The sequence below is a fragment of the Pavona decussata genome, unplaced genomic scaffold, assembly GCF_977016875.1.
Source record: "Pavona decussata unplaced genomic scaffold, jaPavDecu1.1 SCAFFOLD_324, whole genome shotgun sequence".
Classification (NCBI taxonomy): Eukaryota; Metazoa; Cnidaria; class Anthozoa; order Scleractinia; family Agariciidae; genus Pavona; species Pavona decussata.
The window spans coordinates 1,638,870-1,664,928 of record NW_028145713.1 but is presented as its reverse complement, the minus strand read 5'-3'; the positions used below and the strand labels follow the sequence as shown (position 1 = coordinate 1,664,928).

At 39.1% G+C, this 26,059-nt stretch overlaps 1 protein-coding gene and 2 pseudogenes across 1 annotated transcript; 2 read left to right on the top strand and 1 right to left on the bottom strand.

Moving 5' to 3' along the window:
* Positions 1–8,009: 8,009 nt before the first annotated feature.
* On the bottom strand, positions 8,010–9,271 carry LOC146453742 (uncharacterized; annotated as a pseudogene).
* A 1,160-nt stretch (positions 9,272–10,431) lies between these two features.
* LOC146453741 (uncharacterized) lies at positions 10,432–12,397 on the top strand (annotated as a pseudogene).
* Positions 12,398–15,981: 3,584 nt separating this feature from the next.
* Positions 15,982–26,053, top strand: LOC146453740 (uncharacterized). Its single transcript, XM_085096369.1, has 4 exons — positions 15,982–16,825; positions 23,623–23,673; positions 24,255–24,428; positions 25,093–26,053. Exons 1-4 carry the CDS (start codon positions 16,100–16,102, stop codon positions 25,240–25,242), a joined length of 1,101 nt encoding a protein of 366 aa, XP_084952495.1. The 5' UTR covers positions 15,982–16,099; the 3' UTR covers positions 25,243–26,053.
* Positions 26,054–26,059: the final 6 nt, after the last annotated feature.

The window sequence follows — 26,059 nt, the reverse complement described above, 5'->3', positions numbered from 1 at the left end:
GACGTCACGCGCGCAAAGGCTTGTGATAGTTGTGGTAAAGTGGACGCGAATTACGCGCTAAAATTAAAATAAGCAACAACAGCAATGGCTTCTTCTCAAGCGTGTAACAAGAAGAAAAGAATAAATTTAACTGAGAATGATGTCCCTGGGGCTTCCTTTAAAAACAAAGAGCCAGAACTTTATCACAACGATCAATTAAGGCGATGGTTGAAGTGTCGAGGTGCTTCAACAAGCGGAAACCGAAGCCAACTGCTGCAGAGGTAAGCGCTAAATTATAAACATTATAAAAATATTGAATTCGCTCGATGGCGAAAGATATCGCGCCTAAACACCGTCTTTTTTTTTTGCATTGCAACTAGAGTAAAGAGTTATCAGAGCTCTGGATTTGACAAGATCGTAGATCCTGATGGAGGAATTCATCTTCGGAGAATACGTCTCGAACGTGAAATGCGAACACAACCAGACGAGCCGCAAAGAATCGAGTGGCCAACAGATGGCTGGACTTTATCGTTGGAACAAATGCCAGAATTCCAACATTGCTATATATTTGCCCATTTAGCCGGAGAAATTGCAAAAGATTCCAACAAATTTCGACGAGGGGCTTTTAAAAGTAAGCGGGAAGGTTACGGCATTGTTTAAGGCCGGCCACGTACAAAAAGTAAAGTTTAACGCAACATCACAACAACATGTTTGCTTTTTTGAAAGCAAGTTTAAGGCCTCGATGACTAAGAACAAGCTCTACCGAACACGAGTCTCTCTGCGAAAAGAAACTGCTGGGGTGAAAAGTGGATACTGTAATTACAAAGCTGGGGCTACTGGAAGATGTAAGCATGTAGGTGCGCTACTGTATACGATTCTAGATTTTGTAGAAAGTGAGTTAGATCAAATCCCACCTGACACCACATGCACGGAACGACCACAACAGTGGCACAAACCTCGATCAACAGCCTGCGCTGATAATGAGGCTATACTTCTCAGTAATCTACTTGTCATAAAGCACAGTTACGAGGCTGACAAAAAGTATGACAAAAGCATCAAAAGGGAACAAAGAAAAGCCGACAAGCAATCGTTTGAAGCAGCATCATCTTTTTCAAGAAATGTTACTAAAATCCAAATTGAGCGTTTGTGAAAAGACCTGGAGACGACTAGGGGTAAGAGGCCCATGATTATCGACCTTCTGAAAGGAAATAATTACCAGCCCAACATAACTGAGAACATGAAGGCGAAAGAAGCTAGAACGCACGTACGTATGGACCACGATTATTGCCCCTCTGGAAAGAGAAAGTATCCTGTGGAGGATGAAGTAACGGCAAATTCCGGATTTCAATTTCCCGAGAAAAAACTTAGGGATGACACTCATACCCCTCTGGATTTTAATTTTGGGCGTGATTTCTGCTTGTCCCACTGTGAAACGATTCAGGAAGAGCAACCTCCGTGCAAAACTGTTCAGCAAGAAGTTACTGACAGCCAGCTTTTCTGAGCTTGGAATTGAAAATGAGCCAAAGGAAAGTGAACAAGGTATCCCTTTGGTAGAAACTCTCGACATTGAAAAACACATTCTTGCAAGTAAAGGCATTCAAGATTCGTGTTCTGACGACTATGACCTTAATTGTGAACAATTTAAAGGCATTTGTAGTTCTTATATGGCATCCTTGAGTATAACTGACAAGGAAATTTCAAGGCAAACAAGGGGTCAAACCAACAATGAAAAGTGGTTTCAGTACAGAAGTGGAAGGGTAACAGCTTCTAAATTTGGTGAAATTCAGAACAGGAGACCACCAACAGCCCCTGATAGACTAACCCGTGACATTTTTCAATACAAAACTAGGTCTGCTGTACCTGCGCAATGTGCCGAGGGTCTGAGTCTTGAACCCTTAATAAGGGAAAAATATGTTGCCAAGCAACAAGCAGCAGGACACACTGGACTATTTGTTGAAGAAAGAGGACTTTTTATAGATAAAACTGCACCACTCCTTGCCGCAAGTATTGATGGGGAAGTCAATGATCCCACTGCAAGACATGGTGCCATTGGAAATTTGGAAATGAAATACATCCAATTCCCCAGTAAAATTCCACAGCCTGATGGCAGAAAAGAGTTGCTACATATTATTACTGAGAACAAAAAGAATTTCTGCCTTGAAATTACTAACACTGGATTGAAGCTGAAGACTCGACATCACTATTATGCACAAATACAAGGGGGCATGGGCATTTCTGGCAGGCAATGGTGTGACTTGGCTGTCTACACCTACTGTGGTAACATTGAAGACTTGCATGTAGAGAGAATATACTTTGATCCAATTTATTGGAATGCTTTGAAACAAAAGCTTTTGGATTTCTGTTTATTTGCCATTATACCAGAAATATTAACAAGTAGAATTAAGAATGGAAAACACCTGTATCCAACATTGTTTTCCTATAAGTAGAATTTCTCTTCCCCAAACTTCTAAGTGGAAAAGTGAAAAACAGTGTTCTAAACAAAGCAGATAAATTGACCCCTCTTTTCTAAAAATTCTGTAAAGGTCAATGAGTATTCCTACTATATACATGTAGTGATACACATATTTCTATCTACCATGTTAAGGCTCATCAAATTATGTCATCTTATGTACCACTTTACAGTTGTGTCCTAAGGGACCTGGAGTTAAAGGAAGTGAGGCTGGACTGATCTTGTTTTGAAAACAAAAACCATTGTGCTTTTACATGTAAATCAGGACTCGTTAGCATAATAACAATGCAACTTACATAATTATGAAAATAAGGTTAATCAAAACAAGGTGGATCCCAGCTCCTTCTGCTAAAAGGGCATGCCCCCAGGGGCCCCACTCACATATTTTAATGATGGGGGGGGGGGGGGGGGGGGTCCGACAGAGGTTCATATTTTATACCCCAAAAAATCCCAAATTCAGAATTTGTCTACCCCAAAAAATCCCCTCTTTGTTTAGCATACCCAAAAAAATCCCTCAGTGTTATTATTTATCTTCTGGAAAGCTAAAACAAATAGATTACAATCTCAGGAATATCCTGTAATACCACACAAGCAGTAAATTGCGCTTTTGTGATTGTTGATTTGAGCTGATGAAAAATACAATACCCAAAAAAATCCCTGTGTTGTTTTCGCGACCCCAAAAAATCCCGGCGTCTTTCATAGATCCCCAAAAATCCCTTTTGGCCAAAATGTCAGACCCAAAAAATTCCTTTGGACCCCCCCGTCATTAAAATATGTGAGTGGGGCCCCTGGGGGCATGCCACTAAAGACACAACTGAATGTTCCAATCCAGCTAAGTTGATGTCTACAAAACCAATCCTGACAGTCATGGACCTGCCAGTTAAAGCATTTTTTTTAACAATGAAAACAACTTTCCACTGGCATAAAACAGGGAAAGAGATGAGACAGCAAAAAACTAGACCCCTTCGAGACAAGTGCAAACACTAAATAATTCTACAAGAGGGTGTAGTGATGAGTTGGTTATAATAATTATTATTTTGATATCCAGCAAACCCAAGAATACTTGTTCCACTTAAAACTCTACAACAAATATTGCTTTCAAGATGAATTGTGGCAGTTGCTGAGCAGGAAAATAGTTTTTTTACCTCCACAATTCATATTTTCAGCAAGGTTCAACAAATTATGAGCTGATTAACCCTGCTGTGATAAACCAATCAAAAATGCTAGCAGTGCAATATTAATGGCATTGTTTTTAATAAGATTAATTAGTATAAATCATTCCAGTCTGACTTGTTAACCCATATTTGTGCTTTAATGGTTTTGAATGACTTCGAGTGAGGTGTATAATTTTGTCAACTGATGTTGCTAAAGATATGTTGCAGAATTGTAATTATGTGACCACCTTCCGTCTATTGACTTGTCTTCTCTTACAAGCAACTACCCCTCCAAAGCAACCAAGGCTGTCAAGGATCTCATTTTTTTTTTCTTTCAGTGAAATCGTGGGTAGTTGCTTATCAACAGCTTTGTAAAAATTTTTGTACATTATTTTGTAAATGTACTGCTAGACAACCAATGGCCCCTTGAAATTTGTTAAATATGAGCAAACCTTCCAAATTTTGTTCAGGTCTTCAGCCATGCTGTTAGGGATAGTTTGCTTCAAAATATTGTAATTTTTAATCCTCTCAATAGCCCGTTCAACATGGATCCTAACAGCAGCTATCTGCCTTGTCTCATCCTCTTCAACAGGATCGAGTTGATCCTTGCATCGCATGAACGGAGGAATATTGAGGGACACCTTCTTTGGTACAAGCAAATCCTGAATTTCAAATCCCCTGTCAGCCATTACTGAATCTTGTGGTTCCAACATATCCAAAATACCAGAGGCAATGACAATTTTCCGGTCACTCACATGCCCCCCATACAAATCTGAAATAAAAGTCACTGCTACATTTGGAGCAATTCCAACCAGACCTTTGGCGGTGTTTGGCGACTTGTAAGTAGAATATGCCTCTGCCTCGACTCTGAAGCAAGATGGCTTCTCAATAAAGATTTCTGTGCAGTCAAGAATGATTCTTGTGTATGGGTAGTCATATTTGAAACTTTCAGGCATTGTCTGATTAACAGTCTCCCTGGTAGCCCATATAGGTAACTGATTCAATCTTGAAAATAGAAGGTCAACCCATGTCACAAATATCCTTGACACTTCAGATGTGCTTATCTTAAACTGGTCGGCTAGAACTTTCTCTGGGACATTTGCCCTTAGTCTTGAGAGTGTCAAGAAAAGTTCATCTGCTGGAATTATCGACCGCTTTTTGCCATGCTTCTCAGGGTCTTGAAGTTGAAAGTCACAGTTGTTGGACCCTCAATAGTTAAGCTGCGAGCAAGCACAACAGTTACCATCAAGGAAATCAAATAGAGCTTTGAACTGTAAATAATTATCAAGACCTGTGTAAGACTGCATATCACTGTCCGATAAAGCAAAACGCTCGACTCCAAACCTTTCCATCGTTATCTTTTGTTCCAGCTGTTGTTTTTCGTGTTCAAGAAGCGCAATACGTGTTTTTATTGCCTCCAACTGGTCCAGGTCGTTCACTGTTTTGATTTCTGATCCTTCACCTTTGTCTTCTTCATTGGATTCCTCCTCGTCGACTCCACTGATTAATTCCGTTGTTTTGTGTGGATTCCATCACAGTATCTTGTATCGTGGTATCTTTATGCCTTATCAGACATCTTACTGCTTTTGGTTTAGGTCTCTGATGTGACTTCTTCAAAGAGAAAACCGTGGGTACGGTGTTTTGGTAAGACTTTTTGCCTCCTAGGAAATGAGCACTACACACACGGTGGCCCGTCGTCGGCGAAAAATTCTTTCTAGAAATGTTAAGAAGCAATTTCCTTCTTAAAGTGCCCATAACGGAATTTTTTTTATTTTCTCATCTGAATCTAAACATCACCCTAAGAACTTCAGTGAAAAATTGTTCCTTGCGATATCTTTTTAGCCATTTTTCGTCTGCTATCGGCTCGTCCGCGTACGGTTCGAGTGTATCATCATCTTCACACGTATTACTTGTTTCGTGGACGCCATCTATCGCCTCAGCTCGACTTAGACGCTTTCAAATTCGTCCTCGCTGCTTTCTTCAGCGGTTTGCTCACTTTCCGTGTCAGACAAGTTTTCTGCCATGGAATATACTTATTTGGAGCTAATTTTTTCCTTCCTACCGGTGAATCTGACGATTTTCTTTCTGCCGCGAACGGACTTTACTGAAGGTCAAGTGAGTGCATAGAAACGAGAGTTCCTGAATCTACGTCACGGGGACCTATTGCGAGCCCGTCGGTATTCTTATCAGCGGGGCGGATTGACCGCAATAAAATAGGATTTCAAAGATTTGTAAAATTCATAAAAAATTCGCGTTTTATGGAAATCGAAAAATTTTTTTGCGGAAGTTCTTCGGGTGATGTTTAGATTCAGATAAGAAAATAAAAAAAATTCCATTATGGGCACTTTAATTTTGGGTCCTTTGGAAACACGTAAAAGGAAAATTGACCTTTGTGTTTTTTCGAATTAATAAAACACCCCGGAACACAACAAGTATAACCACCGGGAAGACTTTCCGCTATTTACGCGGGATGCCCTGAAGGGGCATACCGTGTCTAAAAACGGGTCGATTTCTTTTTTTTTTTTCTTCGTCGTATACACAAATCGGTACATTAATTTATTCATTAAACTCTCCCCTCTCCTACTCGGGATGTATTGTTTTGATTGTCTTCAACAAAAGCAGGCCAATCAAAATCCATTCTTGTCGCTTATATTGCGAGGGAGGGGACCCACTCACCCCTACCTGTGTGACGTCAATGCATCATTTGATATATTTATTAAAGACGGATTAAGTCGCGCCATATTGTTTTAACATGTTCTGGACTCAAGTGTGCCGTTTTCAAAGGGAAATTTCACCATTTTGAAGCGGCAAATCGAAAGAATAACTTCTAAGAAGCACCCGACACGTAAAACGGTGGAAATTGGTGAGTTCTTAGTGAAGGAATCGTGCTTTGTTTGACAGTCTTAGACCACGACGCGAGACTGAAAAGAGGTCATTGAGAAGCTTACGTTATCGTAATGGAATTTGACAAATTTCCGCTGATAGTCTGAGTCGCGTAACACACGGAAAACAACGTAACGCGATCGTCGTGACTCAAACTATTCCATTAGCAAGGATAGTTTTATCAATCGGCGAAGCATACAGTTGGAATAAATGAATCAGCCCCAGCATCTCGCGTAATGCCAGTATAGCAGGCATCTTGTTTGATATCATTTTCTTTACTACAACTACCACAAGCCTTTGCGCGCGTGACGTCATAAAAATGGCCTATTAGCTGGCGGTATTGTAGGCGCGCGCGAAATAAAGTTCCGGCGGCTTTCGCGCGCGCCTACAATACCGCCACCTACACATGCTACAGGTCAATCTGTCAAAAGGTAATACATCATGTCAGGTGACACATTGAGTCACGCGTCACGCGTTACTTGCAACTGCAACCTCTTTCGTAGTCACCGGAGCCTTGTTGCAAGAATTTGAATTTTTTTTGCAAGTCGCCAGGACTTAATTTCAAGATTTTGAAAGGCAACATTTAGATTCAGTGTCAGGTAAAAATAAGCGAATTTTTTTTCTTTTTTTTTTTTCTTCAAGGTTACCTTATACCTTCAGAGGTGTCTCGCGTTCAAGTGATGTAGCGCGTCCGGTTTAAACTGTAGATACCTAAGCCCCTATATCAAATTAAAGCTTATAGAGCTGGCTATCAAACTATGCCAATAATTTTGAAATAAAAGAATTGTCGAATTTTTCACGACCTCTAAATGCGAGCGTCGGAATCACCTTTTGAAAGCTACAAGTCAAAGCGAATATTGTTTTTCGTAAAATTGATTTCCTCATCACTTTCCGGACCCAAAGCGCTAAAAAAGGTGCCTGCGTTTTGCTTTATTTAATTGCAGTGAAAAGTCGCAGAACATCAGTTCGAAATAAATTTGGAGTAATCGTACAAAAATCGCCCTCGGCGAAAAAATATTTCGAAAGAGAAAGTTCGCAGACATGATTTTGTTGTTAATATGTTAAACTAGCTACTGTCTAAATTTGAAGGCAAACGAACAAATTCCCTTTGAGTTTTATCTCTTTAAAGTGTCCCCTTCAGGTGAAAAATTTGATTTGAGAAGACAGCGCTAAAAATTCGACATGGACAATTCAATTTATTTCAAAATTCTTGGTATAGGGGTTTAGGTATGTGCAGTTTAAACGTAACCGGCTCGCTACATCGCTTGGACGCGAGACACCTCTAAAGGTATACGGTTTATTGTTGATGTATTTTAGACTAAAAAAACTAATTAGGTTCTGATATAGAGCAAAATAATGGAAAAAAAACAATTTTTTTTTAAACGGACGAAAGAAAAAGTAAAGTATGTGGAACAGTTTGAAAGAAGGGAAGCTTGAGAGAACTCGCCATCAATGTTTTGGCCGGGTTCAGTTTTAGAACAACTTTTTCCTATACAGGTGTATATTACTTAGCTTGATTCATGTCACTCGATTTCGTCACAACTTTGAAGTGGATCAGTGTTTATGTGCCCAAGGGGTTGGGCTTCGGGAACTCTCATAAAATCTCCGTACAGCGACTTTAAAATTTCCTTCCATTTTCGCGGAGCTGGGAGAGGAAAGCCATCGAAATTCACTTCTGTCAATGGGAAAATTTCGCTCTGTTTTCTAAAAATTGGACCGTAAATAAATCTTTGTAGAAGATTATTGCTACTGTACACCTCGATGAAATTTCCATCGGAGTCATTTTCCACAACAAAAAAATCCAACATCAATCCATCATTAAACCCACAGCCGCCTTTAATGCAGTGCTTGTAGCAGCTTCGCTTGTCGCGTAGTTTTCCTAGTATTCCGGTCCAACACGGTACTTTCCAGTGAACGTCAGTTTCTTCCGTTTGGAAAATATATCACCAGGTAGCTCCTTCGCACCGTATTTGATAAACTTCTCAAAGTCTGCGTGAGGGATACAGATGTCTACATCATTGTCGAAAGGTACATGACCATTGTGTCTCACGGCGCCTACACTACAAAGCACCCCTGTACAACCAGTAACTTTTGCCATGTTTTTTAGCAATGAGATTAAAGATTCTTAGAATCCTAGTGAGCACAAGTTGAGCTTGTTGAAGTATAAGGTTGTTCCTTTGCTGCGAATTCCTGGACAGTTGAATTTTCCGTTTGGTTTTCTCTCGCACGGAGCTAAAGTTGTGTATGGAATCGGGTGAAAGTCGGACTTTCGCACAGGCCTTCCAGGGTTTTTCTGCAGCACATAGACCAAAACAAAACACAAAAGGATACAAGCGAGTAAAAAGCCAGTGCGTCTGTGGTTCAACATGTTTGAACGCAGATACGGCGCAATGAATCAGGCACTTCTATCTTCAGTATTGTTCCAAAATTTACAAGACGAAAGCCGTGCGACTTTTTTAGTAGGGTCTTGATGAATGTCGAGTTATAAACTATAAATTAAAGCTGATTCACAAGCTGACAACATATTTTTTCTTTTTACATAAATTTATCTATCGTGAATTTATACAGCTTGTGTTTAAGAAGTGGATTATTCCCAGCTGAATGAACAGTGCATAACATTTGATTAATTCTCGGGATTAATTGTATATACTCATCCCTCGAAAAAAAAAAAAGGCTATCCGCTTTTTACCTACGTTCTTCTACAAATCAGAAAAGATTGTTTTTTTTTTCTGATCACCATACGACCTTGACAGAATTCTAAAAATTAATTCCTGAACATTGAGGAAGGAAAAGTTTTCCGGCAAATTTCTGGCGTAATTAATAGCCTAAAAATTTTAATAATACTGTATAATTATGTTTATTTATGTTATTTCAGTAACTGTTGTGCCGAGTCTTAAATGGCAGACGTGAAAACTGCAAAGGACCGCGAACGATAATGCTGTCAGTTGACATAGGATCTACAAGAGACCTAATCAGCCAAAAATAAATTGTAACACAAACTGCAAGGCTGATACTACGTGAAAGAGTTGACTTTGCGAGACAACAACCCGACAGAAACCGACAAAACAGGGCTGCAACCGTGGACAGCTGTTTCGTTCTTATTGGAACTCGTCAGCACGGTGTAGCAGTTCTATTTGAAACCAGCGACAAAGCCAGCTCAAATAAAATGCAACAAAACCCATGCCCTATCAAGTCTCGTACTTTGAACCTGCCCGCCCCCCGAATCACGCGTTGCCACATCACGTGCCTCAGGGAGAAAGCAGACAAAGCATCGAATTCCTGTCTCGCAAAGTCAACTGAATGTAGATGGAAAAAACCATCTTAACATCTTAAATGGCGCCTTTATTATTATTATTATTATTATTATTATTATTATTATTATTATTATTATTATTATTATTATTATTTAATTTTTTTTTTTACAATTTTCCCATCAAATTAACCAAGCGCGCTTAAACCAATTTTCCTTTAGATTTTAAAATGGTCATGTTTAAAAGCTTCCAATTTAACAGATTTGTCGCTCGCATCAAGATCTTGCTCGCATACAATATCGTTTTGAACCACGCATGACTTAAATGTATTTTAAGTAATGTTTAAACAACAGTTCGAAAACAAGAGTCATGCTAAGTAGAGGTCGACTAGCAATAGAGTTATTTACATCGAGTTATGACAATGTGTATTAAAGTTCCTGGCAAAATCCTGAATTCACGATTTTGCAACGCCAAAATCCTGGCTTTCCAAAATCTTGAATTTAGGATTTTGATTGTACCAAAATGGCAAAATCTTTAATTCAAGATTTTGGCGTTCGAAAATCCTGAATTCAGGATAGATTTTGGCGTTCCAAAATCTTGACTTCGGGAGTTTGGCCTTTTCAAAACCTTGAATTCAATGTTTTGGCTTTACGCTTACTCTACGTTATAACTGTATAAATACAACAACAACGACCATACCGTTAATGACATCTTCTCGTTTGCTGATGATCTACATGGGATGAAAATCGACGAACACGATATTTTAGTGTCATACGATGTTTCATCTCTTTTCACAAACGTGCCAGTGGATGAAACAATTGAAATCCTAGCGGAGAAAGCTTTTAAAGACGATTGGTTCAACAAGCAATACGACCTTAACATCACAAAAACCAACCTTATAGAGTTGTTAGAGGTTGCTACAAAGAATCAGCTTTTTCAATTTGAAGGAAATCTGTACGAACAAGTGGACGGAGTTGCTATGGGCTCTCCACTTGGGCCACTCATGGCAAATGCATTTATGTGCAATATCGAAGAACAATTGACAAACCAAAACAAGATGCCCGCTTTCTATAAACGCTATGTCGATGACACTCTCAGCAAAATGCCCGATGTTTCATCTGCCTCTGAATTCTTGTCGACACTGAATGAAATCCACCCCTCAGTCAGTTTCACAATGGAACTCGAAGACAACGGCAAACTTCCCTTTCTTGGAATGGTGATTATCAGAAATGGCCCCCGACTAGACACGAAGGTCTACAGGAAACCAACCGATACTGGGCTTTTACTGCACTACCAAAGCCATGTTGACATGAAATACAAACATTCTCTGCTGAAAACAATGTTAAACCGGGCGTTCAAACTCTCTTCGAATTGGCATTTTTTCCATCAGGAATGTGAACGTCTCAAAGGGATTTTTTTCTCGCTTGCATTATCCTGAAACCGTCGTAGAGAACACCATCACACATTTTATTGAAATGAAAGTTACTGAGAATGCATGTCCTGAACAACGGGTATCCGACGAACGAGCTCTCGTCAGAATCGTCCTACCTTTCAAAGACCAGAAATCGGCGAACGCGGTAAGACACCAACTTAATGATCTCAGCCGAAAGATCGATGCTGATGTCCATCCTGTCTACACAAGTCAGAAGATTAAGAGCAAAATCAAACCAAAGGAACATAAACCTCCCATGGTGAATCAACAAAACGTTGTTTATTATTTCAAATGTGGTCTGTGCGATGCAGACTATGTTGGCTTCACGAGTCGACACTTGCATCAACGTGTGGAGGAACACAAACGATCTGCAATTGGCAATCATGTAAAGGACGAGCATGGACAGGATCCAGAGACCATTAAAAGCAACTTCAGAATCCTGAGAAAGTGTCAGAGCAAACTCGACTGCTTGATCTTCGAGATGTTGTTTATTCGCGACCTAAAGCCGAAACTGAACAAACAATGCGACTCGATCCGCGCGAAGTTATTTGTTTAATTATTTCACTTTTAAATACCTTTTAAATACCTTTTATCGTTTTTAGCGTTCCTTTGTATTTATCATTCACGCTATTATTTTTGATATTGTTTAGATGTGAATATCTTAGAGCTTTTTAAGTCAGCATCTCATTAGTTTTTTCACAATTGTATATAAACACATATTTTACTTCTCATTTTGAACTTGAAAATGACCGTCGGACGGTCGAAACGTCGTTCTCTTTTAACGTTAACTTTTATAGTTAAATCAATTTCGAAAAACTTGTTGATTCGTAAATACAACTGTATTTCAATTAACGTTGTCGGATCAAAGCTTGAAGCTTAAAGACATCTTCAAAGAGGCTGCCACCTCATCCGTTTAATATCCTAACATTTCTTTCATCCAAATGACTCGCCATCGTATATCTTCACTGGACAGACGAGGCATAGCTGATTTTGATGAACTTATTCATACAAAAATCCACAGAATCTTGAGCTCTTGTCTTATAGCTTTAGACTTTGATCCGACAACGTGAATTGAAATAGCTGTACACGCTATTTAACAAGTTTAACAAGTTCTCAGTCTTGACACAATTTTTAACAGCAAGGGTGAACAAACTCGTTACCGAAAGGTGACTTCAGTAATATAATTATTTGGTAACAGGTGGAAGCCTTTCGGAGAGTTCCCATGTTATCAATTAATTTATAACAGTTGAAATCAGCTTGCTACTTTAACGTCGTGATGAGTATATCATGATCATGATAACTAACGCGCATCGATAATCGTTGCCAGCATAGTTGTTTTTCTTTACTGTAAACCCGAGCTTTATGTTCGTCTTGCAAACAACGAGAACTGTGGAAAATCTCCGCTTGCGGCCGTCCGGCACATTTTTAAAATTTGGCGAGTTGCTTTTAGTATGAGCAAGAAATTAGTAGGCGACCAGATGGATGTTCAGTAGCTTCCAAAGATGTACAGGTGCTGTAAACTTGCATTAGGCTATGTCTACACTATACCGGGTTGCTCTTGTGATGGCACAATAAATAAATCGGATAGGGCTGTCGTTAAAACACAAAGCGCCGATCCGGATCAATTTTTGTGCCGGAGCGATGCTGCGCTGCTTTGGTCTTGAAAGTGAATCGTCACATATCAAATAGGTTGTCGTGACACTTTCTTGAGTAATGTTAACAGAGAATCGAACCAACAGTGAGGAGCGAGGATTGGATTCTTGTGAAAAGATGGCGGTGGTTTTGGTCCACTTCTGTTCATACCAGGCCGGAGTAGTTTTCACAAAGGCATAAAATGCGATCCAGCATAGTATAGACATAGCCTATATTTATATAGTAGCACTTTCGCCGATCGCGGCGATGTGGCACTTCAACCTTGTTCTGAGAGGCCTTTTGAAAAGTCATGCGATAAAATCGCCCAACCTGATTGGTTGACTTTACTGGTGATTCGCAGCGATCGCGGGAACGAGCACACAAGGCGAATGCCGGCGAATCGAATAAAAAAATACGCCGATCGGCGTATAAAGTCGCCAGGTCAGTCCCCGACATACCAATGTAGCTGAGTACGTGTTACATTCCCAGTTTCATACGAAAACCATTTCATATGAGAACTCTGTCCTTCATGGATCGTCAATTTATAAAGCAAACAATTAACTCTTCTTTCATTTCAAGATGATGCTACAAATAGTTGCTACAGCCTCTAATCTGATCGAACACGGTTTGCTATACCCAACGACAAGAATCAATTATTCTGAAAAGTAATTGACCCAAAGATACCGGCCATTAAACTACGGTATGAGCAGTGAACAATTGACAGAAAAGCTTGTAGTTGGAAAAGAAAAGATTTCGAATCGGTGGGCTTTGAACGGCAAAGTTCCTCTTCACACAGGATTAGAACTAATTACGTACGTTACGAACAAGATTACGTCAATTGCACCGAACACATCCGCTCACAGGCTAAAATAAAAACATCCTTTTGTCAACATTATTAGCTAGATAAACTTCCTCAAGTGCCTTAAAATTCGCCTCTTTTAGGCTCAAGTCACGCGTAATGTGTCCAATGTGGTTCTGCTATGGAACGCCACAGTTACCATTTGGTATTTTTTATCTTTATATTCGGTGCTTAATATTCCTCTATCTTTTATCTTGTTTTCCACGTTACCGGCATACTCCCACCAATTAAACAGCGTAACTTCACTGCTCACTACATAAACCACATACAATCCACAATTTCTTGATTCGCTCTGACGAAGTTCCATAAGCTGGAAGAGTCAGAAGTCGAATCTCTTCACGGTGACCAAATTACCTTTTCAACTCTGTGATAAACCAAACATTAGTTTCCACTCCCCACCGACGCAACACCACAGTTTCCTTAGAAACCAATTTATCCCCCTTATCTTTGACATATCTTTCTGGTGTGAGACTGAGGAATTAAACTTTTTGTTTTATGTATGTTAGTGGGGTGAGTTTCGAAAACAAAAAGTAGTGTGCGAAGGGATACATACATAAACATACACTAAACCTTTAATTTAACTCGAATTTATATAAGCTAGCATCTTCGAGAGTAAAGATTAAAACTAAATCAAAACTACACTAAACTACGTCCTAGAATATACTAAAATGCAAGTACAGAAATCATTCAAATTGGTTGCATGAGAAAACCACTTCTCAATTAAACATTACATTGCCGTATTGTTCCGTGAAGTCATTTGGCGCAGAGGCAGTTCTAAACATGTCCGGCAAGTACTTTGCGACCGTATAGCTTAATGTTTCTAGACCATAAGTTGTTGTTGAGGGTTTGGGTAAACAAAGCATATCGGTCCCTTGCAAAGAATGGTCTACGGATCGCAGATCCGCGAATAAGCTGGTAAGAGGGACCCTTCCCGTGGGAAACGTTGTGGATTGCCTTCAGAAAACCACTTCTCAATTAAACATTACATTGCCGTATTGTTCCGTGAAGTCATTTGGCGCAGAGGCAGTTCTAAACATGTCCGGCAAGTACTTTGCGACCGTATAGCTTAATGTTTCTAGACCATAAGTTGTTGTTGAGGGTTTGGGTAAACAAAGCATATCGGTCCCTTGCAAAGAATGGTCTACGGATCGCAGATCCGCGGATAAGCTGGTAAGAGGGACCCTTCCCGTGGGAAACGTTGTGGATTGCCTTCATACCCCTCCCCGGCAAAAAACGTCCTAACTTTGTACATACGTGCTTCTGCTGTTAAGCTGACTAAGCACCCGCGCTTGAAGAACGCCCTGAGAAAAGAACAGTACCGGAAGTGATAGAAGAGCGGCCAAATTTACCCGAAGTTACTGCGACGAACTTGTCCGAAATTTAAAGGCAGTTTATTGAAGTCAAAAATTTGACATAAATGTACACCTTGCGTGTGTATAAGAGGAAGCATTTGGTATTTCATTATTCAGGCCGGCAAAAGCTTTAACAGTACCAAAAGCCGGATCAATTGATGTTCTAATATGCAATAGGGAATTTGTAAATCTTCTTTTCGAGTTTGTGTTATTTGTCACAACTTCTTCAGTAACAAACTCTGTGCTTTGGACAAATAAATTTAATTTTTAGACAAGAAAAATCTCCGAGAAAAATTTTCCATCCAAACGAAAATATGGCGCGGCCGTTCTACGGTCCACACAATTTTCGATAACGTGTGTTTAGACGACTGTTCAAATTACTGCAATTTTAGACATTTATAACAAGGAGGGCTTACAAAGGAAAACAATTAACAGTGTGATTCCATTGCCTAGGATCTGAACAAATTTATATCGTCTTCTCCTGGGTCTTCTTCAAACTGCAAGTTTGAAAATTTATTAGTATTAGGGCGGGAAAACCGTCTGAAACTTCAGGCACGAAGCTATATCGTCCGGAAAAAGATAGTCTGTCGGAAAATTTTTTCCAGTTAAAATAGAAGAAGCAAAAGGACTTAATTGTTAAAAATGTGATCTAAATTGTCTATGTCCGCCGTCTGTTTGCAGGTTAGCTTCCGGACCCACAAAAAATAACAATACGCACTCAGAATAGCTTCATTGCGTGCAAGCGAGAGAAATTGTCCCGTATCAACACGTTTCAAGATTGACCAAAGAAACATACCGGAAGTGTTGACTTTAGAATTCCAAAGGAGGAGTAAAATGTTTACTTTCTTAGCAACATATCTGAATAAAAAAGACGGGGATTATGGCTGTAGCCATCAATCACTAATCCATAAGTAAATTTTTCTTTGAAGCCGAACAAACAAACTGCGCCATTTGACCTCGGACATGCCAAACTAAATGCTATTCGCACGTAGGAGAAATTGGTTTTTGTTTACTCCTCCTCAAGAACGGATGTTCTAGTGAGGCGAAGCGACTTGAAAAAGCGGAATTTGACTATGTTTTGGATGATATGAGTAACCACACCGTACAAAACAGTTTAGAAACCATGCCAGTCAACTTCAAGATCGAGAATTCAGCGCGCGAGGCGAGCTCCGGGGCAACGGTGAGTCGGGAAAGCAGTTTTAGTAGCGTCGAGTTGGGAGCTTCGAATTCTGTGAGCCGAGAGAGTAGTTTTTCGAGCAGCGGGAGCGGGATTTTTGAAGCAGACTTGTCAAATCCTGCTTCGAGATCAAATTCTTGGAGGTCGAGCGAAGATCAGATCATTTCCAGCGTCACCGATCAACAGTACCAAAGATTGCATAACGCCCGGGCAAGATTTCGCAAAGCAAAGCAACCGCCATCCAGCGAGTCTTCTTCAAGCGAGGTCTTTCAAACGCCACCCGAAATACCCCGACCAATGACGAACATCAAAAGGCCTGATATTCACGGGCGAAGTTGTTCCGAACCCGAGTTAGACTTATCGCCGATGGCTGGTCGAAGATCTCCGAGGCTTTCTGCTACCAGTCCCGACGGGCTTGTTATCTCGACACCTCAAGCCAAGGGATTTATCGAGTACCGAATGCGTTCAAGATCTTTCACGGGATCGGAAAATAACGAGGAAGGCAGCGTAGAGGTCAAGGCTCTCAAAGAATTTTCCCAGTCGTATCTGCAAGTTCCAGACAATAGCTTGATCGAGACTGGTAAACGAACTTCCCTTAAAATTCGCGGAGGCGCTACGGACGAGAAAACAGACAAGGTAAGGATGAAATTTTTTTTTTTTTTTTTCTCCATTTCACATGATTACGGTTTCAACCTTAAACAAGTGTTCAGAAATTATGCCCTTTAGAGATGAATGTATCTCTCATGCCCCATTCACACCAAGGCCTAAACACGTTTAAAAGCTGTTTAGTTAAACACAGTTTAAAATTGTTTCCTTCATAAAAGCTGCTTTTGGATTTTTGTCGACTACAGATTTAGCACAAATGAAAGCACAAGTTAAAGTTTACTTGAATCCTTTGTCAAAGCCAATGATTCAGCTTTCTGTTGCCCATTTTCACTTTGTTAAATCTTGTTTAATTAAACATGTTTTGTTGGTGTGAATGGAGCTTCACACCTTAAACATTGGCAAATTAAAATGAATTTATATATCTCAGTCACCTTTAAGATTTTTAACTTCTTAAAAATCGTTTTTGAAGTGGCAAGGTAATAATCTTTTTTGTCAAGGTCCTCGTTACTGGCCAATTGTCTTGATGGTTTGTCTAACTTAAGTTATCTGAGTTTAAATCGTCGATCGCGTGAAAGCACAATTCAGGAGCATCGAACGGTTTATTTCGGGGAATGTCTATTCCGAACACCTTAATCGACTCAGAAATTTGGATTTGGTTGTAAAAGAAAAATCTATAGTTTTCATTGGCAAAATGCCAGCCGGCTTAAAATTTCGTAACACTCATGTCTGCCAGACGTAATTATTATGACTCAAATTCCTGCGAGGCTGATCGGACTGCGTGGAAAACTTAACACGACAGCGAACGAACGCGAGTCGAGTGGTCTACCAAATGCACCTGGCAGTGATTTCGGATGGGCTCAAATTCAGACATCCGTCCACGTCATAGCGCGTGACTACGAACAATGAACACTCGGAACTGAAATATCATGTCGCTTTCGCAATAAGTTTTAAATGAGAAAAACAAAACTTTCCTCACAAGTACATGGCCAAACCATGTTAAAAAAGTACAACATATTGGATCTAAAAAGATCTACTGTCCAAAACAGAAAAATAAACAATAAGCAAGGGACCGCAAACGAAATACGGAAAAGGTCAGCTATCGCTTTCGTAAAGCAAACAACAGCTAGTAAATTCGTTGAATAAGATCGTTTCCCTAAAACTTGCTGCAACTTAAATTTTCTAAAATTTTTTTTATTTCAAATCACCGTGGTACTAAATCTGGCGGTGGAACGGGTCTTTATTTGCAAGATAATCTTGATTACAAAATTTGTTCAGACTGTAATGTCTCTGATCCAGATGTCATTGAATCGTTGTTTGTAGAAATTTCAGTCCCCCATGGGAAAAATATAATAGTAGGCGTCATCTATCGCCCTCCAAATCATCACCTAACCGGCTTCATGGAAAAATTCACTGACATCCTCTCAAAACTCTCTAGAAGTGACAAGTGCTGCTACCTCACCGGCGACTTTAATTTGGACCTCCTGCGATACGCCGACCACGAACCCACTCAAGAATTTGTTGATTGTCTGTTTTCGCACATGTTTGTTCCTCTAATCGACAGACCAACTCGTATTACTGCACACTCGGCCACTTTAATTGATAACATATTCACAAATCATTTTTCACCTAGCGTTTTAAAAGGCATTGTCATAAGTGACATATCCGATCATTTACCAGTATTTGCCTATGTCTCTGATGACTCTTTTGTTCATGTTCATAAAAGAATTGGCAACCGACCTGTGAGAAACTTCTCTACGGCAAATTTAAATAATTTCAAAACTCGCCTCTCTCAAGTCGATTGGACTGAACTTCTACATGATAAAGACTCCAATGATTCTTACAATAAATTCTTGTCCGAATATTCGCGGCTTTATAATTTATGTTTCCCATTGAAGCCTCATAAAGTTAAGAATTGTAAAAGGCCTTATTCCCCATGGATAACCAAATCTTTATTAGCTTCTGTTCGAAAGAAAAACAAGTTGTATAGACAATTACTGAGATCACCTAATCCAACGAGGGAGTTACAATATAAGTCTTACAGAAACAAATTAACCCATCTCATTAGAATTGCCAAGCGCCATTATTATGACCAAAGGTTTGCTTCGGCTAAAAATGACCTAAAGGAGACCTGGAAATTAATAAATGAAGTTATCAACAAGCGTAAATGTAGACCTCCTTTTCCTTCGTCATTTAGATCTGATGGTAGCATTCTTACCGACCCTGTAGAAATAGCAAATGGATTCTGTAATTATTTTGCTAACGTAGGACCTAATTTAGCAGCGAAAATACCTCCGGTGAACTCTTCTTTCCACTCTTTTTTGAATGATCAGTTCAATGAGTCTCTGATTTTGAAGCCGACGACTGTTGAAGAGCTGAATGGAATCTGTATGTCCATGAAGTCTGGGAAAGCCCCAGGATATGACGATATTTCTATGTATGTTATCAAAAACACTTTTGAAGTAGTATCGGAACCTCTTAAGAATATTATTAATTTATCCTTTTCCAAAGGAATATTCCCAGACAAGCTAAAACTTGCCAAAGTGATTCCTGTATTTAAAGGTGATGAACCGGATTTATTCACTAATTACAGACCAATCTCACTACTTCCTAATTTTTCGAAATCTTCGAAAAGGTCATGCACAATCGACTAGTAGAATTCGCAAATAGCCATGATATCTTTTACCAACTCCAGTTTGGTTTTCGCAAAAACCATTGCACTGCGCTGTCGCTAACTTACCTTGTTAATAAAATTGCAACGTCCATTGACCAAAATGAAATCACGGCAGGTGTTTTTCTTGACCTTTCTAAAGCGTTTGACACGCTAGACCACCAAATCATTTGGTGGTCTAGCTTGGTGGTCTTATTTGAGAAACTTGAACATTATGGTGTCTGTGGACTAGCATTGCAATGGATTAAAAGTTATTTCTCCAACCGTACCCAATTCGTCCAGATTAACGATACCCGTTCCTCCGAACAGATAATTAGATGCGGTGTTCCACAGGGTTCCATATTAGGCCCTTTACTTTTCATATTATATATCAATGATCTTCCCAAAACAACCAGACTGGCAGAATGCCTGCTCTTTGCAGATGACACTAGTATCTTTTACTCCAATTCAGACCCTGCTCATGTTGCCTCTGTAATGAATAGTGAACTGACTAAGATTAGCTTATGGATGAAATCAAACAAACTTTCTGTTAACATAAAGAAAACCAATTATGTTATATTTAAACCCAAACAAAAATCTGTCCGCATGAGCTCCCAAATTTCACTTGACAGTATACCCCTCAAGCAAGCAACAGAAGTTAAGTTCTTAGGTATTTATATTGATGAAGGTCTCACCTGGAAATCGCATATCAGTTATATTTGCGAGAAAATCTCTAAGTCCGTTGGTATAATGTACAGATTTCGTTTCCTTTTGTCATCAAACACTAAACAATCTTTGTATTATACCTTAATTTATCCCTATTTAACTTATTGTACTACAGTTTGGTCTTCTACTTATGTAACAAACTTAAATCGCATTTTTCTTCTTCAAAAACGAGCTGTGCGAGCTATGACAAATTCTAATCACCTTGCACCTTCTGCGCCTTTATTTGCACAATTGAATATCCTAGATATTTTTAAAGTGAATTCCTTTTATAGTGCAAAATTTATGTTTTCCTATCACCAACGTTTGCTGCCTTCCCCCTTTCTAAATTTATTTCCGACTGGTGGTCAAATTCATAATTATGATACTAGAACCTCAGCTCATTTTCGACCTCACACCTGCCGAACTAATATCAAGCAATTTACTATACTCTATAGAGGGCCAAAAATATGGAATGCTTTGCCATTATCAATTACGTCTTCCCCTAGTCTATCCACCTTCAAAAGAAAGCTTCTTGATTTCCTCAGTTAATTGCATGAAACGTCCGACTCTGTCATGTCTCTATAGTCTTACCACCACCGTATGTTAAAAAATCTCAATACAATGTCTTTACTGGTCTTAAAGTCCCAACATATCTCCGAGGAGACCTCTCAGTATAAGCCCGGGGGTTTCTTGAGGTCTCCTCGCCACTTCTTACTTCTTTTACTATTATTATTTACTCTAAACTTATGTACTTGTAATCCTAGTCTATTATTCATTGTAACTTTCTATGTTTGTATGTCGTGGTGAATAAATAAATAAAATAAATAAATAAATAAAAATAAAACATCCGAATGGATCAAACTGGTTATAATAGCTTACACAAATGTCTTCAGCAGACAAATTTTAAGGTATTTGCTTCAATGATTTGCTGGGCTTGCTCACTGCGGATGGCTAGGATGGAAGTGGATTGCAACTTGAAAAACTTGGCCATTTTTTCAAGTTCTTTCTGTGTTTTTAGACAAGTCGGTAAAACTTGATTATGATTTTGTTCTTCCTAAAACCTTTTAATATTTTCTTCCCGATGTTGTAAGAGCAATTTCATGTTACAAAACGAGTTCGTTGTAAAATATTTCAGCAGTTTTGAACAAAATGCGGCAAAATCGTCGTGACATTGTGTTCCTTTAACTCTCCGTCTCCCTCCTTTTTACTTTTCTATAATATATCTTTATAAAGTACCGCAGTTATTATGTATAATCCATTGTATTTAGTCGTCTTTGGTTAATGCTTTGATTTCTGAGCACTTTTCACACGCAAAAAATTGTCTTGTCATTCAAAGGAAGCCTGGCCATCACAAGCCCCTGGCTTCTGGTTCAGGCTTCTTCGGCTCCAAACATTACCATTGGTTGTTTATAAATATCTGTAAATACAACGAAGCCGATAGAAATTGACTTCTAAACATCAAGGATATTTTCAGTTGAGAATGTACAAAACTAAGGCGCCGTTCAAAAAATGTCCAAAAGTTTTCATTAGAATGGTTACATTTTAGGATTTCATCATCAGATTTCACAAGTTATATTACCAACCGCTACATCGTGATAAACAAACACTATTGCTCAATAGTTTTCAGTTAAGTGGTCCACAAGGATTGTATACAGTAGAACCAGTATGGAAACCTTAATAAAAAGAACCACCAGATAGTGCTCCTCAGAAGCTAGCCTTTATTTGAATGGTGACATTTCATGTTTTCATCCAAACACTCGAGAGTTAAGATCATCACTTACAAATGTAATTTCTGACGTTTGAATGGCGTGAATGAATTAGTCAGAAATTAATATTCTGACTGCACGATTTCGAGGTTCGCAGGTGGTTGTGGGGTGTTCTAGAGGTATTTAGGGTTTTTGGCGGGAGATTTGGATCATTCTAGGTCAGTCACTCGTCCTTTCCGCTAGTTTTTCTGTTTTTGCATTTGCTCTTTTTCTCTTGTTCAGTTTTGTGTAATGTTTAGGCTTATTTAGTTGCACCCTTTCCTCGGGGTCATGTGCTGCTGCGTTAGATGAGGAATACGTTTCCACAAATTTTTTTGGCCACTTCTAAAGTGTGGTTTTTAGTGGCTTTTCGTATCTGGCGTAGCACAATTTCTCATTTTTAGAAAAATTGTTATTCGTTAAGCTGTATACTGTTGTTGTAATTTGCATCGGATGACTGACTGACGCATCCTAAACTGAAATTTTCACATTGAATCTCTCGTGTTAGTGTAGTCAGAATGGTCAATTTTCGCCATGCACAGTCTCGTTTTTTACTAGGACGTCAGGGTATAATAGTTCACATCGCATAGAGATTAAAGAAATTCAGTTCAAACTAAATTTTTCACCAAGAATAGCCAGTGAAGAACAATACATGTATGTGCAGAGCCCTTTTTTGTATGCAAAATAAATTGTAAAGTAATTAAATTTTAATTTAAACAGCTCAATTTTTTACCCAAACCGTTATAAAATTCAAGTTACTTTGAACAGTTTTGCTTTATGGAACCTGTGTTCGAAAACTTTGGGTCTTTGATTGATGTTTTATTTTTCTTGAGATTTTAACAAAAAAATGCGAGAATAACTAAAACCAGCCCGCGAAAATCAATGTTATATTTAGCTGAAAACGCTCTTACGGATTTTTTTTTCTAACTGAGTTCGATCACAAGTTGTTCAAATCGTGCAAGTTTCGTTGTGAAGTGGCTGACTAGATTTCAAGATAATCGGCGTTATTAAAAGCGATAGGCTTTGCGTTGCGGTTGCTGTGGTAACAGCTGTGGCTTGGAATCCAACGAAAAGCAGTGAAAAAATTCGATCAAAGATTCTAGCTAGATTGTAAAGGCTGTGAAGTTTGAGGGAAATCAAAACATGCCTTCTATGCAAAACTTTGGCCTAGTTTGACAGATTTACTAAAAGCTAGAGAAACTGTCGAGAGCCTCCTTAATCAACGCACTTCAGTTAAAAAAGACTGCAAGTTTCTTAGCAATGGGTCGTATTTACGGAACTCTTTGCCCTATTAATGTTTCTTACGATATGCTATTGTTAATAAACAGGCAATACTTAGGATTGATTTTAACTTGGCCGGAGATCTTCGTCGACGACGTAGTTTGTTTAGTGGTATGAAATGCTCGGAGCATAGGCATATACAGTCAACTCTCACCTTGCGGACACCTCGCTATTACGGACACCCCGATAATACGGACAGCAGCTAAATCCCCGGCAAAAATATACGACAGACGTTAGACTGAAATAAATTCCCGCTATTAAGGACACTAACTCGTGGTCCCGAGGGTGTCCGCAAAAAAGAGTGTTAACTGTTTTTATTGCTAGAGGATTAACCAGTCTCACTGCACAAACCAGAGGGTAAATAAAGCGATTACATTACTATATTTCGATAGTAGACTTGCTAATTTGAACGAATGTGAAGTAAAACAGTCTCTGTTTACTTGCATCAGAATTCACAGACAACTACAGTCTCAGAAAAGGACCACGAATTATTACAAAAGGTAAGAGTTGAAAACCTTAAAGATCATAAAATAAACTGTTCAGACTTCGGAAACTGAACCAAGAAATGTCACAGCCGATACGACTGCAGTTAGCTGGATAAGCGATGTTGACCTGCCTGCATTTTAGTTTTGAGAGTTTCTTCACGAGAATTCGGGAGAAATGTGCAAAATGTTCCAATCATAATTGATAAATGAAGTGGGGAAATTTAGAGGAAGGGGTGTGAGGCCGGGTTCTTCGCGTTTTTGCTATTGTCAAATTTACAATTGTACTATTTTCCTTTTCCTGTCATCATCATCATCATCATCATCATCATCATCATCATCATCATCATCATCATCATCATTTATTTCCCTTAATAAAAGAAGGAAACATTCAAATTACAAGTCAAGGTAACGGCGAGGAGACCTCTTCTTTTCCCCAGGATATCACCGCATCTTCCCATCCACCTCTCCCCCACCTACTTCCCAACACCGTCTTCCGTCTTCATCAACTCAATTTTAGATGCATTAAGAGTGAGATTATTTGCAGTAAGCCAAGTTAGTCACTTCAAATTGCTTTTTTAAAATTCCCTTCAAAACAGGAGCGAGATGATTTGCGAGAGGAGCTTGACAATCTGAGGCACGAGTGTGAGCGCTTGCAGTGCGAGCGTGACGCGATGCAGTTGGAGCGTGACACGCTGTCACGAGAAAAGGAACAGTTGCAGGCCGAACTGAACAACAGAAATGACATCATACGTCATCTTCAGGATCACGTGGTTAGTGTACATGATTTGTCATGCGTCCTTTGTAAGTCTTGTTACGGTGTATTGTCGCATGTATAAAAAGCCTCTGAGAGGGGTGTTTCTTCGAGAACATACAGTCAATTCCGTTCACAAGAGAAAACTTTGGGACCACTAGCTGGTGTCCGAGAACTCTCTCGGTAATAACGGTTTTCTAGTAAGGCCCTGTTTGCATGGAGGGAGGAAGATCCTAGAAGGCGAAACAACTTTTCGTTTGGCGGGTTTACATGCAGAAATTTCGGTCGGGGTGGTTACCAAGCGGAGAAGGAAAAGAAGAAAAATTGTCGTCCTTTACCAGCTGAACGCCCGGCCGCTCCCATGTTTGTTTGTTTATTTGTCCCTAGTACTAGGACCTTCCGAAAGAAGGTGGTTTACATGGTGCTAGGATCTTCCTATCTCTCAGCTAGAAAGATCCTAGGACAAGGGCCAAATACAACCTATTGCATGTAAACTGATACAGAAAACATATGGCGCTAGGATGATCCACCTTCTAGTATCTTCCTAGCTAGTACTAGGATCTTCCTCTCTCCATGCAAACAGCCCCTAACTGACCTGTCTGCAAAGTGGGATTTATTACCGTGCTTGACAGATTGAGATTTTCCTAATTGCGATTCATATTTTTTTCTTGTCTTCTTTACAGGCTATGTCAGTGCGTACGTCATTGGTGGTTAGTGATGAGGCAACACTGTCCCCCCCTAAAAAACAACAAAGGTCAAAGTCTGAAGTTCGCCGTCCTGCATTCTATTTCCCGGGAGAGATACCAAAAACCGACGCTTACACTTGTTTATGAAAAGTGTGTTTTTTTTTAATATTTTATTTTGAAAGTTAAATACTTAACGTTATTAATTCATTAACATAGTTTGGCTGGCTACACTTAAAGGTACCACTGCCCCATTAACACTGATTCAAAACATTGAGAGAACCAGCTCTAAAATTACCTCTTTTACCTCCAATATCAAAGAACAAATTTCCCAATCTTGTCCCCGTGCTCTTCTTATAAAAGAACTGAGGAGAAGTTAATAAAGTATAAAAAAAATCAACTTAGGTGATCATATCCTTATTTCTCGTGACCTTAAGGGTTGAATAAGCATTAATATTACCAGGAGAAATTTGATACTAATCAATTTTAAAAATGTCCTTGCTCGTCGTGAGTTTCAGAAACGCACGCCAACAGTGTGACTTGCAAAATAATCAGCTATAATGAACTTTTTCAAAGCTTTTTTCATAACAGCTTGTGATTGGTATTCAGACATGTACAATATTGACGATAAAATACAATACAATAGAAGTTATATTTGAACCGATAATTTATCAAACTAAGAATCGTTCAAATCGGCATTTTAAACAAACGTTTATTACAATTAAATAATTCGGAAGTTCTTCTATTTGCACAAAACTCTCTTATATTTTTGTTGTTAGTCACGACGTACTGTTTTTAAATACTTTGTATTATTTGCGATGTAATGTTCTTGTTTCGTTATTTGAAATGTCTTTGCCCTCTCTTCCCTAGCTTAGTCTCAGCGCCTCTCATCTTGTTTGTAAAATGTGAGGTAGTGTGTTACAATAAAAAGATATTAAAAATAAAAATAAACAAATCCCCAGAGGAA